Raw genomic sequence first — 17,356 nt, forward strand, 5'->3', positions numbered from 1 at the left:
AATAGAAGTTCAGTACCAAAAGAGTTTTACAATTAGGCATGGCACACACTAATCCAGCACACACAAAATTCTCAAACTCAAACTCCATAATACTCAATTATATTCCTTCAAAGAAAAAAGTTCCAATTACTCTTCTATTTTAATATCTTAGTACTTTAAAATAAAAACTATTCTGCATAAAACAGCAGAATACCATAAGGATTAAATAAAACATTGTAAATAAAAGTGTTTGAGAGTTAAATATTCATTAAATACTAACTTATGAACATATATGAGAGAATTACAATAGAGTTCTCCAAACTCAAACAACTGCCTGCCAACCAAAACTAGTACTCTGGGGCGCCTGGGTGGCTCAGTTGGTTAAGCGACTGCCTTCGGCTCAGGTCATGATCCCGGAGTCCCGGGATCGAGTCCCGCATCGAGTCCCGCATCGGGCTCCCTGCTCGGCAGGGAGCCTGCTTCTCCCTCTGACCCTTCCCCCATCTCATGTGCTCTCTGTCTCTCTCATTCTCTCTGTCTCAAATAAATAAATAAAATCTTTAAAAAAAAAAACAAAAAAAAAATGTTTAAAAAAAAAAAACAAAACTAGTACTCTGTCCACTTCAAATCTTGGGTCAGATAATAAGACGTAAGTCAGAGTAAAGTTACCATCCCACTAAATCATTTCCTGCTTGAAACGCACTCTTCCCTTTTTATTCATAACTGAGATGGGACTTCTAATATCCAAGTCCTGCCCTTAGACCGAAGTTTAAGGAGTGAAATCCTGAAAGTAGCCCAACTTAAGACCAGCAAAACTTCTGTTATTAGAAAACTTCTTTGAAGTTATTAGATCAAAGGATGCCACCCCAATTCCCTACTGTCTGTGATCCTAACCTGGGTATAGAAAAATGCTAATTGTCTCCAGATTCAAGAACTTTTTAGCCTCAAAAATCAGAAGTACCTGGGCCACATTTCAACTAAAGCTGAGGGCTAGAATGTTCACCTGGCTCACTCTCAAATGAAAAGTTGTAGTCCAACATCAATGAGGAACACAGCCATGCAGTAGCCATCAATAGGCCACACAGGCCAGATGTGACCACAAGTCACTTGGCACCCTTCACTGAAGCAAACCCTACTGAAGGCCTGACTGCCAACCCTTGACCTGGTGAATAGGACAATGGGCTAGCAGTCAAGAGAGCTATAGATTCTTCTAGTCACAGACCCATTTTGAGATTCTTGACTGATTTAACTGAAGAAATCAAATTTGAGAAAAGGTAAAGAATTTCTGAAATCAGATGAAAAATTTTGAGTATGCTTCACAGATCTAGTTACTTCATCTGTTCAGTAACATAAAAAGATAAATTATTTGCAACTTGTTTTGTTCATAAAATTATTCCTGGCCTTGTGAAATGATGGGGGGTGGGGAACAACTAGCACTTTTCTTCAGGGTCTGCATAGATCTTTAAACTTCACTAAGCCAGTTTCTCTATCTCTATGTAAAACTGGAGTTACATGTTCTTCCCTCAAAGATAAACTAAAGATAAATAAACACTGTATGAAAGTACTTTCAGCATTTCAGAAGGAATTTGTTACCAAAAAAACCACATATGGTAGTAATGCAATGGAACTTGTTTTAACACCAAATCGGGGATTCAGACCAAACCAGTGTTGGAAGTCAAATCCATTAAAGTCAGACTTTTCTGTCTATATCTGAGTTCCTGGGTTGGGAAATTGGTCTGTATTTACATAAATCCATGTTCTGAGCCATAATATAATGGAACTCTTCTGTAATGTCCCAGCCCACTCGCTATCTTTTTCAGAACTACCGGCCGGAAAAGACAACCCTCTGCAAATTCTACAAATCCTCCCACTGGCAAGGGTTCTGATGGGTCCCACAACTTCTCAGCCTTGCGTGACTTCTACCAGTCCTCTGGAGCTAATCACTTCTAATGACCCCAGTCAAGAACAATCACTCCTCCGCTCAGCTTTACACTTTGTCTCGGTCGATCCCTCCCCCAATCTCGACAGCTCCGACGACCTTAGACATCTTCACCAGTTTGCCAGACGTCGGGACCTCAAAAGCTCGGGTTCCTGCCCCACCTCCCTGAGCCAGCCGCCCCCCCCAAGCTCTTTTCAGCCCCCAAATCCCGGGCACAGCATCACGGGGCTCCCGGTTGTCCGACGCGCTCCGGACCCGCGGCACACCTCACCCCTTCCCCCCGGGCCCCGCTCTCCGGACCCTAACCCCTCCCTGAGACGGGGGGTAGGGAGAGCAAAGCTGTCCGCCGCTGGACTGAGACTCGGGAGGCCAGGCGTCCCCCTACCAGGCCCCGCCTGGGCCTCTCGGCTCGACTGCCCTCCACAGCCCCCCTGGCCCAGCCGTGCTTATGCCGAAGAGTAGGGCAGCACGAGCCCAGGGCCCAGCACTTACTCGGGAAGATAAGTGGAGGAGAAGGAGCTCCACTTGTGTAGCGCATAGGGGAGAAGCCGGCACTCGGGCGCCGCAGCGACAGCCCCGCCAGCCGCCATCTTGTCAGCACCGAAGCGGCCGCCACCGACCGCCGGCCGCGCCGGGAGGAGGGGAGGGGCGTGGCCTGCTCTTAAAGGGGCCGCGGCCCGCTGGGCCGTGCGCGCTCCCCTTGTGGGGTCTTGCTGGTTTTGTGCACCGCTGAGGCGCGCGCGGATACTGAGTTCTCTTCTAGAGCGTCCGTCGCCTAACGCTCCTTAATAGACCGACCGAAACTGGGACTGGACTGTGAGCACCTGAGGGCTGTCCTGGGAGGCTCGGAGGGGAGTGGCGCAAAGGACTTTTCTTACAAGCTGAGGTAAGCCAAGAATGTTATGAAAAGAAATAAACTGTAGTTAGGAGCCAGGAAGGGAAATTGAGAAGACGGACTTGGGAGAAGGGACGTCTTTGCGACTTTGGAAACCGCTGCCCTCCCCGAAAGGGCGCTGGCGTGGAGGAGCTACCGTCCTTTCCCTTTGCCGCGGTCCTGGTTTTAAATGTCTTGCCCCGCGTTCCCGAGTCACATGGAGACAGGAAAAGGAAATGCTCCTGTGTCCTCTCACCCTGTTCTGTTTGCAGTTTGTGAGATGCCCTTCCTTGTAAACATTTATTGCGAGTCCTCTCACACCAGTCCGTGCACTAGGCTTGCTCAGTCATGATATTCACCCACAGACCAGAAAAAAACCTTAAGGGGTTGGGGAACCCGCGTGTCCTCGTTTTTTCCAGTTGTTAAATCTGTCCGCTTTTAGCTCGGGCAGAAATTTCGCCCAAAGGTTCAGACAGAACAGAGTTGTAAGAAAAAGACCAGAGAGGGAGTAACAGCCCTCGTGCTCTGAATGCCATATGGGCATCACACCAGCTTCTTATCAAAAAAGGAACATTTGCTCCAAATATCTGGCAGCCTTAGATAATGCTCCCATCAGGTACCCGTCTGTCAGGGTTATGCATGCTTAGTTCTTGGTTTAGCCGCTGCGATTACCCAAGTATTCCTCACTTACTAGAAAAGGTTCTACCCGGAAAAGCCGTGACAGTGTCTTCATCTCCTGCCCCATGGAAAAACTCATGCAAAGAGTTTCTCGGTGAATGACCAAGTGAGTTGAAACACCTCAGTAGTAGTCTCTTCCCGGTATAATCATTAACTGTCCTGACCTCTTACCATAGAGGAAAACTTAGTAGTGGCCTTCGCTAGCATATCAGATCAAGAATGCCAAAAAGGGGGCGCCTGGCTGGCTCAGTCAGTAGAGCATTCTACTCTTCATCTTGGGGTTGCGAGTTCGAGCCCCACATTGGGTATAGAGATTACTTAAAAAAAAAAAAAAAAAAAACTTGAAAAAAAGAATACCCCAAAGAAGGCCACAATATGTTAACTTCTAAAATCAGATGCACTTTGGGTGTTGCAGCATGTTGGAAAAATATTTATTCCTTGAGGGAATGCTATATGACCCCAGTGACTTGAGTTGGGAGTCTAGAGACAGGGGGAGAGGCCAGAGAAGGTTAGTCCCAAAGATGCTTAGTGGTTAACTTTGGGGAAAAGAGATACTTTTAAGGGGAAAGGATTAAGACGGTGACTCAGTTCAATTAATTAGGGGCCCCAAATTTGCTAACTATACCTCTTACCCTAATGTAAGTAGAGTCTTTGTTCTTTTCCAGACATAGAGTTATGGTTTCTGAGTGACCCTTTTATTTTTTTTTAAGATTTTATTTATTTATTTATTTGAGAGGGTGGGGATGAGGGGCAGAGGGAGAGGGAGAAAGAGAATCTCAAGCAGACTCCATGCCAAGTGCATAGCCAGTCACGGGGCTCAATCTCATGACCCGGAGATCATGACCTGAGCCAAAATCAAGAGTTGAATGCTCAATCAACTGAGCCAGCCAGGCACCCCCTGAATGATCCTCTTAAAAAACAGATATAAATCAGTTCTTCCTGAGATGACTTTCAGTGACTTTCTATTCCATTTAAGTAATATGGAGCTCCTTTAGCAGAGGCCTTTCATATCCTGCCTTGATTACCTCTTCAGCCTTCTCTCTTCTTTCCCCCTTACAAGTTTTACTCCTCCCAAGCTAAACTAACACACTAAATTGGCTCCTATAAGTTCTGTGCTCTCTCTGGCCTCCAAGCTAAGCTAGTCTAAGCCAAGCCAGGAGTATTCTCTACCATTCTTCACCTGGCTAACTCCTGCTCATTTTTCAGATCATTTCATTCTGGAAAATCATTCCTCAATCACCTATTTTGAGGTTAGGTGCCATTTTCTATATTTCCCTTGGCACCCTTAGTTTCCCTCCTTATCTTAGCAAATATCACAATATATTTTAATTTCCTCTTTTTTTCCTATTCTCTCTCCCTAAACTACAACTCCATGCAGGTAGGAGTTATGCATATCTTTTCACAGTTGTATGCTCAGTCCTATGAGAATGTCTAGTACATAGTAGGTGCTCAATGAATATTTATTGAAGAATGAATAAATTGCACTAAAAGGGAACTCGGGTTGCAAAGGAAAGAGAATGCCAGAACTTCTCAGACAGCAAACATGTATCCCTATTAAAAAAAAAAAAAAAAGATTTATTAAGAGGCTGTGATACACCAGGCTTTGCCTAGGTGCTAGGAAGACAGGGATAAACAAATAAGCCAGACGAGGGCCCTGCTTTCATGGAGCTTATATTCTGATAGGGTAACATATAATAAATAAGTCAATTAGATCATTTTAGTCTGTGCATTTAGAGTACTAAGAAAAGACTACACTGGAGTAATATTTAGATTGGATGGTAAAAGAAACTTCTCTAAGAAGGTAATAGTTAAGCTAATAACCTATACAGTAAGAAAATGCCAGGCATACAAAGGCTGAATAAAAAACATTCTAGGCAGAGAGAATAAATAAGTGCAATGGGGCCTGAGACCGGAAAGGGGTTGGTGTGTTCAAAGAATAGAAAGTGTGGCTGGAGCCTAGTGATGGGGGAGAGTGGAGTTGGGAAAGTAGGGCCCTAACAGCTGTGGTAAGGAACCATGACGTGGAACTATGAAGAAGAGACCTGTGCAGGGGCTCAAGTCAAGGAGCAGCGTGATCCATTTTAATGAGTTGGAGGGAAGGAAGAGTTGAAGTGAGAAGACTTGACAGGAGATTATTATAGTAGCCATGCAAGAAATGATGGTGGCTCGGATTAGCAGAGGAGATGGAGAATAGAGGTTGAATTAGGACATATTTTAGAAGTAAAGCCAACTAGACTTGCTGGTGAGGGAGGGAAGGCAGGCAGACAAGGAAGGAATCAAGGATAATTCCTGGGTTTGGGATTTGCATCACTGGGTCGATAGTGATGCTTTTATTGGGAGGGGAAGATTTAGGGTTAGAACAGTTTCAAGGAATCAAGAATTCTGAATTCAGACATTCAAATGACCAAGAGACACATGAAAAGATGCTCAGCACCACTAATCATCAGGGAAATGCAAATCAAAACCACAATGAGCTATCCCCGAACACCAGTCAGTATGACTAGTATCAAAAAGACAAGAAATAGCATGTGTTCGCAAGGATGTGTAGAAAAGGAAACCCTTGTGCATGGTTGGTGGGAATGTAAATTGGTACAACCACTGTAGGAAACAGTATGGATGTTCCTCAGAAAATTAAAAATAGAAATATCATATAATCCAGTAATTCCACTACTGGGTATATGTACAAGGAAAATGAAAACACTAATTTGAAGAGATACATGAGGTGCCTGGCTGGCTCAGTCGGTAGAGCATGTGACTCTAGAGCTCAGGGTCATGAGTTCAACCCCACGTTGGGTGTAGAGCTTACTTAAAAAAAAAAATGAAAAGATATATGCACCCCTGTGTTTATTGCAGCATTATTTACATAGCCAAGAAATGGAAGCAGCCCAAGTGTCCACTGATACATGAAGGAAAGAAGATGTGGAATATACATATATAAAAGAGTGAAATCTTGCCATTTGCAACAACATGGATGGACCTAGAGGGTATTATGCTAAGTGAAATAAGTCAGAGAAAGACAAATACCGTATGATTTCACTTATATGTGAAATCTAAAAAACAAAACAAATGAACAAACAAGCTAACAACAGAAAAACCCAAACACTTTTTTTTTTTTTTAAAGATTTTATTTATTTGACAGAGAGAGACACAGTGAGAGAGGGAACACAAGCAGGGAGAGTGGGAGAGGGAGAAGCAGGCTTCCCGCTGAGCAGGGAGCCCGATGCGGGGCTCCATCCCAGGACCCTGGGATCATGACCTGAGCTGAAGGCAGATGCTTAACGACTGAGCCACCCAGGTACCCCCCCAAACACTTTTAAATAAACAAACTGGTGACCAGAGGGGAGGTTGGTGAGGGGATGGGTGAAATGGGTGAAGAGGGTTCTTTTCTTACAAAAAAAAAAAAAAAAAAAGAATTCTGACATCAGTGTACTGTATAGGGGATGCCTAGTAGACATCAAAGTAGAATTGCCAAGGATGTAATATGGAGAATCTATATTGGTCAGAGTCTTACATCTAGTCACCTTATAGGCATTTGGCCTTCTTTTTATCTAACCATCTAGTGGTTGCTTATTTTGTCTCAGGCACTGATTGCTGAGTCAACAAATTTTTCTCTGAATAGCAGAGTCACTAGCTCCAGGTATAGCAGCTCTAGATAGAAGAAACCATTGGTGTCAGCCTTTTGAAGATGATATAGGGGTACAAGAATAGCCTATGGAAAGAAGCCTGGAGTATGTGTTGAAAATCTTAGTTTTGTTCCTAGGTCTGGTACTTTTCTAGCGAGACCTTGGGAAAGTCACATAACTTCTCTGAGTCTTGTTTTCCACCCTATAGAGTGAATTGAATCAAATCTATCCTGTCTACTACACAAGGGGGTTTTGAAGATCAGGTGAAGGAAGAGAACAATTATCGAGTGCCTAGCTTATTTACTATGAATGACTTAAGTTCTCACTTAATTCTCAGAGAAACTCTGAGATATAAATATTATTATTCCCCTTTCACAAATGAGAAAAATAAGACTCAGAAATGTTAAATACTTGTTGTCTTTGGTTTGCTTCTTCACATGTGTGGGACAGAAGAGAGTGAGATGGGGGTATTCCTTCCCCTGACTTCCCTGCCTGTGAGGTCACTCAGGACTGACTGGCCCTTTTGACCAAAGGTCACAAGTCCTCTTCCCAAGTGGTGTCTCTACACAGCTCTCTGGTTCTGGGTTCCAGTAACCACTCCCACTGCTTGCCTTCTGTGGTTTCCTAGTGCGTTCTCACACTTTTATAAATAGTCCCTTTATTAAACCTCTTACATTGCCCAACTTGAGAATGCCATCTGTTTCCAGCTGGAACCTTCACTGGTAGAATAACTTATCCGAGGAGGTGTAGCTAGTCAGTGACAGAGCCGGAATCTCTTTGGTTCAAAAGCTGGCCCTGTTTGATCACATCCCATTCTTCTCAAGTAGGAAGAGACATAGTCAACTGTAAAGTACTATTCAGATATAAGATGTTGTCGAATAAAAAAGACCACCAATGGGCGCCTGGGTGGCTCAGTCGTTAAACGTCTGCCTTCAGCTCAGGCCATGATCCCAGGGTCCTGGATTGAGCTCCGAACAGGGCTCCCTGCTCAGCGGGAAGCCTGCTTCTCCCTCTCCCACTCTCCCTGCTTGTGTTCCCTCTCTCACTGTCTCTCTCCCTCTGTCAAATAAATAAATAAAATCTTAAAAAAAAAAGACCACCACGAGTTAGAAAGTAAAACAAATTTGGCTGATTTATTTCCAGGCAAAGGAACACACTAGGCTAAGAAGGAAAAGAAGGTGTTTTTCATTGTAAGGAAGGGGTTTCGTGATTGTTATGTTCACTAAAGATTAAATATACCCTCTAAATGAGCTGGAATAAATCAACAGCTCTGTACATGACTGGTTAAAACAAGCCCCATACTTCAGTGGTCAGGAAAAAAATAAATCTTCAGATAGGTTCTGTAAGGGTCTTACTTTAGCTGACCCGAGGTTGGGCAAAGTTCATGGTTTCTTTAACCATTTTAGGTGTTGAGTAAAGTAGAGGCACAATACAGTATACAGTGTGCCTCTCCTAGGCAAGCTCTGTTGTAAATGGAAGAATTTCCTTTTACAATATTATGCCACGGATGAAGAAACTAATACCCAAATATGTTAGATGTCATGTCCAAGGTCATTTACACAATTGGCCTTTTGCAGATCGGAATCCATAAGCTGAGTACCTGATTCTCAGTGACTATTTTCCTCATGTATTTAATGGGAACTTTTTAGGACCATGCCTACATTATTCTTCTTTATATCATCCGTAACTAGCACATAGTAGATACTCAAATATTTCCGGAACTGTATCTCTTAGTTCCTCCTGAATTTTTTCCCACTACTTGTCTTAGGCAATTAAGCCTGCTATAACAAAAATACCGTAAACTTTGTGGCTTAAATGACAAACACTTATTTTTCACAGTTCTGGAGGCTGGGAAGTCCAAAATCAAGGTGCTAGTAGATTCAGTATCTGATGAGAGACCTCTTCCTGATTTGCAGACATCTACCTTCTTGCTTCTGCCCCTGACCCCCCAAAATGCATGTCTTTCTTACATGCAAAATACATTCATTTTATCCCAACAGCCCCAAAATCTTAGCTCATTCCAGCATAAAATCCAAAGTCTTATCCAAATATCATCTCAATCAGATATGGATGAGACTCTTCCTGAGGCAGAACTCCTCTCCAGCTATGAACCAGTGAAACCAAGTAAGTTAAGTGCTTGCACAATACAGTGGTAGGACAGGCATAAGATAGACATTCCCATTCCAAAAGGAAGAAATGAGAAAGAGAGGAAGGAGGGATGAGTCTCATGAAAGCAAGGTAAACTCCATGAAATCCCAAAGCCTGAGAATAATCCCCTTTGGCTCTTTGCTCTGCCTTTAGTACTGCCTTTTTGACCCCCTGGGATGGTGACCCTGCCAGAGGGAACCCCCCCCCCCCCCGCCCCGGCTCTGGGTAGGCCTGTCCCAGAGCTGTGGGTGGAAGCCATCTGGCCTGTTGTAATAGAGGTGATAGCTTCCTCTTTTGAAACCCTGATGGCCCCCCGATCTCTGAATTGTTTTCAGGGTCATTCTTTCCCTGTCTTGAAGAATAGCTTATATTCCAACAAACAGCTCTATGGTCCTGGTCCTGTAAAATCCAAGACATCCAACAGCCTTTCTTCATTCCATCTATGTCCATCCCCTTCAGTTCACACTGGAGTATCCTTGCTGAGGTAGCTGATTAGGTCCGTGGTTCATATCCACACCAGTCTCTTATCAAATGGTCAGCCACCCATACATTTAGTGTTTTCTTCAAACATGCTTTCTCATTTTTTGTAATGTGGAGAGGCTTAGAATTTTCCAAATCTTTAAGTTCTGGTTCCTTTTTGCATAACAGTTCCATCATCAGTTCATATCTCTCTTGTCTCATTTTGCTACAAGCAGTCAGGAGGAACCAAGTCACTTCTTCAACACTTTGTTTAGAAATCTCAGCTAGGTACCAATTTCATCACTTGCAAGTTCTACCTTCACAGAACACAAGAACAAAAACACAAATCAGCCAAATTCTTTGCCACTATATGACAAAGATCACCTTTCCTCTGGTCTCCAATAACATGTTCCTCATTTCTGTCTGAGAGCAGAATGGCCTTTACTGTCCATATCTCTAGCAACATTCCATTCATGTATTCTCTTAAAAAATGGAAGGCATTCTCTCCAGTTTTGTTCCTTCTGAGCTCTCTCCAGAACCGCCTTTGGTAGTCCCTTCACAGCAATATTGAGTTCTTCCAGCATGTCCCCCCAAACATGCCCACTTCTGTGTACTGATTTTTGTCTTAGTTAGCTTGGGCTACTGTAACAACAATATAATAGACTACGTGGATTAAATAGCTATTAACCTTAAAAATAAAAGTATTTTCCCAGCAAAAAATCGATTTATTCAGAAATAGCAGAGAATTTCAATTCAGGATGTGCAAGCTACAGCAAAACCATAGGCAAGTCCAACAACAGGCAAAGGAGAGGGATGTTATTTAGTTGAAGAAGAAATAAGTTGGGAGGGATTGTTTTGAATGAAAGTCCATTGGAGAAAAGAAAGAGTTGGGGTTGATGACTTCTCATTAGCTGAGTTGAAGAGGAAGTCAGTGTCTTGTAGGAGATACAATGTACTTCTTTTCCCTGTTGGGGCCTGTAATTGATGATTCTTTCCTGGTGATGATTCTTCTGTTGGAGCCTATAATTGACACTTCTGTTGGGAAGAGTATAACTGACAATTCTTCCTGTAACTGACATTGAGTGGTTTGTCTGTCCTCTTTAGTGAGGTTTTCCTTTATTAATTTTCACACAATAAACATTTATTTCTCACACTTAGAGTCTGGAAGTCCAAACTCAAGGCACCAGTAGATTTGGTGTCTACAGCCTTATTCCTGTTTGCAGATGGTGGCCTTCTTGCTGTATGGATGAGAGAAGATTTCTGGTCTCATCCCCTTTATAAGGGCACTAGTCCCATCAGGAGGCTCCACCTTCATGATTTCATCAAAATATAATCACCTTCTAAAACCATCACATCGGGGAGTAGGGGCTTCAGCATATGAATTTGAAGAAAACACAAACATTCAGTCCCTAGCACTAATGTATGATTATATATTTTTTTAAATTAAAGGAGTTTGCTTAGGGATCATCTGAAGACTGGGAAGAATTAAAGGCACGGGGGCTATCCATCCATTTTTGGTTAGTAAATGAAGAAAATCATCAGGGGGATTAGAATTTGCCCCAAAATAATTCCCACTGAGCATTTCTTGCATACCAGGAATATGCATGCATTACCTCAGTGAATGAGCAGCCCTGCCAGTAAACTCAGAGATTCTTGGAGGTCAAGATTCGCCAAACCCACACGTGCCCTATTATACAAGTCTCAAATGTACACATTCAGGATTCAGAAGGCCAAGGGAAATATGTGATGTATTCCTAAGACTAATGGTTCCGCCTCCATCTTGCTTCTGTTCTCTCATGGTTGCCGTATTAACTCATTCCAACTTTGCTATTGTTGTTTGGAATCATTTCTTTGGGCACAACACTGCCAAAAGGAGCGGGTGAAAAGCAAATACCAGCACTTTGTAAATAAGGGGATATCCCCTTTATTTTTTAGGACAAAGGAACTCGAGCCAGCCCCAGTGGGGCCTCTGCACAGGTCCCAGGTGAACACTGAGATTAGCTTCAGGTGTGACGCTCAGGTCCATCTGCTCCCAGGAGATGGCAGCAGCAGCCGCCACAGCCTCCGCTGGCTGGTCAGAGCAGAATTCCTCCTTTTGCCTGTTGGCATCCAACCCTAGAAATTCCTGGTATTAGAGACCGCTTTATCCCTCCCTTGGTTCGCTGAGCTTGGTTGGAGCTGAGACACAGGGAGTGCAGGAACTGGCCACTGGTTCGTCATCTCATAAGTGCCTAGTTGTTTTTTTTTTTTGTAAACATTTTGGTCTGAACTGTGACCTTGGAGCATGTACGAAGGAGGACCAGGAAGTCTCTGGCCAGGGAAAAGAGCTTCAAAAAGAAATAAATACAGTTGACCCTTGAAGCCGGGTTAGGGGCACCAACCTCCCTCCCCACCCTCGTGCCGTCAAAAATCCACGTGTAACTTTTGACTCCCTAAAAGCTTCACTACATATATCCCACTGTTGACTGGAAGCCTTACTGATAACATAAACAATTAACCCGCGTTTTGTATGTGTATTGTATGCTGTATTCTTAGACTAAAGTAAGCTAGAAAAAGAAAACATCGTTAAAATCACAAGGAAGAGAAAATACATTTACAGTACTCTAGTGTATTTCTTTAAAAAAAAAAAGTCCACATATTAGTGGACCCATGCAGTTCAAACCCGTGTTATTCCAGGGTCAACGGTAGTAACTTAAACACTTAACATCCACCTAGGCATAAATGCAGAGGACCCCAGCTCACAGTTTGGTACAACACCAAGAATATAGATTCTCCACCCAGCCTCCCAGATACCAGCCAGCTGACCTTGTCCCGGATTCTGTCAGAGCTGCAGTTTCCTCATCCACCTAGTGTAGACTCAGTGTGTCTAATTCTTAAATTATGAGTTACTGTACTTTCGTTTTCTGGATTAAGTAAGGCTGGGCCTTTATGAGTTACTGTACTTTCATTTTCTGGATTAAGTAAGGCTGGGCCTTCACTCTTTCAGAATTTTAAAAATCCCAGACACAACAAGTGCTACAGGATCCAAGTTGATCCCAAGTGAGCACATATCCTGGTTCAGTGAGCACTGCCAGCTGCCGAGGAGGTGGGCAGGACTCCCAGGAAATGTCTGAACACCGCACAGCTGTGGAGGAACTGTCACCTGCTGGGGGTTGCTTTGCAAATTACCACATCTAAATGAGGCAGACAAAATAATATTCCAAAAAGCAATTACCACTGACTCCTACTGTATTTGGAAACCAGAAGTCCTTTTGGGAAAAGTGAAACTGGCTCACAAAAAATTATCCCACCCCTCGGGGTAGAAATGTTTGAGGTTTAGGGGATTCTTTTTTTTTTTTTTTAAGATTTTATTTATTTATTTGACAGAGAGAGACAGCGAGAGAGGGAACACAAGCAGGGGGCGTGGGAGAGGGAGAAGCAGGCTCCCCATGGAGCAGAGAGCCCGATGCGGGGCTCGATCCCAAGACCCTGAGATCATGACCTGAGCTGAAGGCAGACGCTTAACGACTGAGCCACCCAGGCACCCCGAGGTTTAGGGGATTCTTAAGTCAGGACCTGTCAGTGCTTCTGTCCCACTGTCACGGTCAGGGGCTCAACCTGGTTTTTGTGAAGGAGAAAATGGAACGAGCTCCTCTCCTTTCCTCCCTGCTTCATCCAGCTTGCTCTCAGCTTCATTGCCTGAATGGCTTCAACGTTCATCCATTCATTCAGTAAATACTTACTGGACACCTACTATGTGCCTGGTACTGGGAACATACCTAGCTATTAAGGAGTTCACAGTCAACTAGTCAGATATTAAGTGGGTTAAATATACAAAGTAGCCAGAAAGCGTTAGCATATAAATATAAAATATAAAGTAACGATAGTGGCCATAGTGGTAGTTAGCAGAACATTGGCTCTATAAGGCCACAGGCCAAATATCTTTTCTAATTCAAGCTATACCCAGAATATAGTAGAATCATCTAGAGTAGGCCTACAGGTATCAGCCCCTGTGGGTCTGTCAAGGCAACCATTCTTTCCTGTTTCACATGAAAATCATCATAGGAGACTCCCTTCCTGGGCTAGGAAACTTAAGCTCCAGAAAGCTACTTTAAATGGAAATATGTATGTGTTACCTGACATGAAAGGATCGCTGACTGGGGACAGCTTCTCCCTTTATGTTTTCTGCGTTAGAATATCAGCACAGGGGATGGTCAGGTTAAATAAGTTTCAGTGTCAACTGAAACAGAGGGAATTGCAGGATGACAGAAGTAGGAGAGCATAGTGACCGAGAATTCTAGATGGCTCTGCACTAGAAAAGAGAACCAGATCCAGCATGCAGAGCAGGTCAGAGAGTAAGGCAACAGGGATGTCGTGGGACAAGGGACTCAGCTGAGCTATTTAGTACAACAAACAAACAGAGAAGAAGCAAACCAGTTCTCCTGGTTCCCCAACAGCTCAGATCAATCTGAGGAGGTCAACTGAAGTTTGTCTTCAAAGAGACACCAGATGGTCTCATAATGTTGGAATTGGGCCAAAACATGTCTCAAATGCAAATTTTTATAAAGACCTTTCTTATATTGATAATTTTATTTTCTTCCTGTATATTTCCATACAAGCTCAAAATTATCTCCTTCCCGCCCCCTCCCTTCCCTACAAACAATTTCTGGCAATGTCAGTTACTAAACATATAGCACAAAGAGTGAGAAACTCTGGCTTTAGGTCTAATTTTATGCAATTTAATGTTCAGGTCATTGCTCTCAGAGCCCCCAAAATAACCGTCATTATACTGGGTTTCTCTGGTGAGCACATTCAGAGAGATGCCTCTAAGCAGTGGCTCTCATTCTTGGCTGCATGTTGGAATCCCATGAGAAACTTGTAAAAATCCCCACATCACATCCCAAAACAGTTACAGATTAGGGGTGGGACCTAAGCATTGATATATTAATTTTAAGTTTCTCAAAAGGTTTCTTTTTTTTTCTTTCTTTCCCTTAAAATCATGGATGCTGCCTTATTTACCAAAGGTCCTGGCCTGGGACTGGTTCCACCAGCCAGGCTTTTAGTTCCTCCAAAGATTTCTTTGTGCCACCAAGGTTGGGAACTTTCCCCCCTTATGTCTTAGCAGGAAGCTGTTGGTACCTGACAGCTAAGCTCTCCTTCTGCGTTTGGAATTTCTCCTGAGAAGTAAGCATCAAGAAACCAGATGCTGCAATGGCAGCTAGCTTGGAAATCCACTTAGTTGTAAGATTTCCATTTCAACTTTCCCACCTTGTCCACCAGGTGTACAATTAAAATGACTTGGATACTTAAAGTTGTGAACAACAGTTAATCGGTATTTTAAAGAGAATTGGTAACAGGTGATGCTGGTGTAAATGCCACACTCTAGAGACCCTACATTCATCCTAAAAGCAAATAAAAATGCTTCTTTAAATCCCCCACACTGTGGGGGTGCCTGGGTGGCTCAGTTGGTTGAGTGTCCAACTCTTGGTTTTGGCTCAGGTCATGATCTCAGGGTTGTGGGATCGAGGCCCACGTTGGGCTCCGTGCTCAGTGCTGGGGTGGGGTTTCTGATTAGGATTTTCTCTCTTTTTCTCTCTCTCTCCTTCTGCCCCTCCCTTATGCTCTCTTTCTCAAATAAATAAATAAATTTTCTTTAAAAAGAGAAATCCCCCACACTAAGTCTTTTTCCTCTCCTCCTTCTTTACCCATTTTTCTCTTCCTCTCATTCCTCTCTTCCTACCTGTCTCCTTCAGCTGCTCTCCCACAGTATCAGTCTTTCTATCCTGCTCCTCTTACCCCTTGTTGCTCTCTCATTCCCCTCTGCATCTGACTTGACTTCTTTCACTCAGTCATCTCCCTCTAACCCACAACACATACCTCTCCTCTCTTTCATCTTTTCCACTTGCTTCTCCTTAATGGACTATACCATAGAACAAAAACATTGTCAAATATTTATAATTACTAAATAAGGTATTTGTTGTTAACTTTAAAAGCAGATAAGTTCTGGGGCGCCTGGCTGGCTCAGCTGGTAGAGCTTGCGACTCTTGATCTCGAGGTCATGAGTTCAAGCCCCATGTTGGGCCGTTGGGTGTAGAGATTACTTTAAATAAATAAATAAAAATAAAAGCAATTAAGTTCTGAAAATGCTATATTTGTCTCTCCAAGGAGAAAAAAAAACTTGTTCATAGTTAGCATTCTTTAAATACTAACTATAATAATTATTTTTCTTATAACTTCCTTTATTGGCCTTAGGTTACTTTTTTCATGTAGTTCAGTGACCCTCAATACAAAAATGGTTCTTTGTTCTTCAGTAACACCGACAACAGTAGCTGACATCACTATAAAAAGAGAAACAAGCTAAAAACGGTAGAGTGTATGCACCCTGAATTGCATATTCAGTTGCAAAATCATCATTATCATTATTATTGTAATTGCAGAGAGGAGGCATTTAAATAATTGTTCAAAGTATCTTCTTGAGGAAATAAGGAAATCAGGGCCAGCTGTCACAAACCAACCTACAATAATAATCCCGTATGTGCATCTTCAGTATGCATAGCAACGCTACAGTAACAAATTTGCGCATTCATCTAATGTCCTTAAACAACCTAAAAAATAACAAACCTTGATCAAATCCATTGTCTCACTTGGTAGTTGACCTGTGGTTTTTTTTTTTTAAGATTTTATTTTATTTATTTGACAGAGAGAGACACAGTGAGAGAGGGAACACAAACAGGGGGAGTGGGAGAGGGAGAAGCAGGCTTCCCGCTGAACAGGGAGCCCGACGCGGGGCTCGATTCCAGGACCCTGGGACCATGACCTGAGCTGAAGGCAGACGCTTAACAACTGAGCCACCCAGGCACCCCAGTTGAGCAGTGTCCCTGAACAATCTTCGAATCATAAGCCACCAAACACAAATTGCACCATTAATTCAATGACAAACTGGGGTGGGTGGGCCAGCATCCACCTGCTATGTTATGGCCACAAATCTAGGTACGCAAGTAGAATGGACATGGGGTAGATAGGTCAGCAGACAACTAAAACATATAGGAGAAATATCCACAAAAATAGACATGTTATGTTGACTGGAAAGTTGTAAACAAACGAGAACTGTGAGAAAAGGGGCAAGGTCTTGCTTTTAGTTTAGTGAAATCAGCCAAAAGTATTTGAGATTTTCTCTTCCCAAGATACAACTGTGAAATGACTAATAGGAATTAAGTGAGCTTGCACCAAGAACTGGATGTGCCACTTCACTGGGAACAGAAAATGTTCCCCTGATAGAGGCTGTCCTCTCAGATGAGTACCTTGGGTGTTTTAAAGAGGAGCTGCCAGATGCAGAGATGGTGCATTTACAAAGAACAAGAATTATCCATGCATCTTTGCAGATTTCCCCAATATCTTGGTACTTTTGGGTCAGGTTTATGTCTTCAATTCCATGTCCCTGAAGAAACTCAGGAGAAAGGGAAGAAGGAAAAAGGAGAAAAAAAAAAAAACTTCCTGTCACATTGTTTTTTCCTTGCTGGTCTACTGTTGCGTTCTACTAGGAGTCTTGCAGAAGACTTGGCCTGAGCAATTTAAGAAAGGTGAGTGACCAATACTTAAAGTTAGCAACTGCTCTGATCCAGCCTTCCCAGGTTCTAAAAATCATACAACTAGTTGTAGTGGATCAATATTACTTGA

The 17,356-nt window shown here is 43.0% G+C and overlaps 1 protein-coding gene and 1 long non-coding RNA gene across 5 annotated transcripts in view; one reads left to right on the forward strand and one right to left on the reverse strand.

The window, feature by feature from the left end:
• The window catches only part of MKLN1 (muskelin 1), a 326,049-nt gene that overhangs the window by 169,435 nt on the left and 139,258 nt on the right, over positions 1 to 17,356 (reverse strand). For 2 of the 4 annotated variants that reach the window (XM_064574936.1, XM_045864252.3), the window contains exon 1: positions 2,411 to 2,566. The exons of the other annotated variants lie outside the window; for them this stretch is intronic. In XM_064574936.1, the coding sequence (XP_064431006.1) occupies positions 2,411 to 2,508 (98 nt within the window). In that variant the 5' untranslated portion in view covers positions 2,509 to 2,566. Of the gene's footprint in view, positions 1 to 2,410; positions 2,567 to 17,356 lie in introns of those variants that run through there. 4 annotated transcript variants of the gene reach the window in all.
• LOC123835302 (uncharacterized) overlaps positions 2,610 to 17,356 on the forward strand; it is a 96,893-nt gene continuing 82,146 nt past the window's right edge. The window contains exon 1 of the long non-coding RNA XR_006788713.3: positions 2,610 to 2,804. This is a non-coding gene — a long non-coding RNA (uncharacterized LOC123835302). The remainder of the gene's footprint in view (positions 2,805 to 17,356) is intronic.

The sequence above is a fragment of the Mirounga angustirostris genome, unplaced genomic scaffold, assembly GCF_029215605.1.
Source record: "Mirounga angustirostris isolate CCGP_5_RB_7025 unplaced genomic scaffold, mMirAng1.0.hap1 SCAF_12, whole genome shotgun sequence".
Taxonomy (NCBI): Eukaryota; Metazoa; Chordata; class Mammalia; order Carnivora; family Phocidae; genus Mirounga; species Mirounga angustirostris.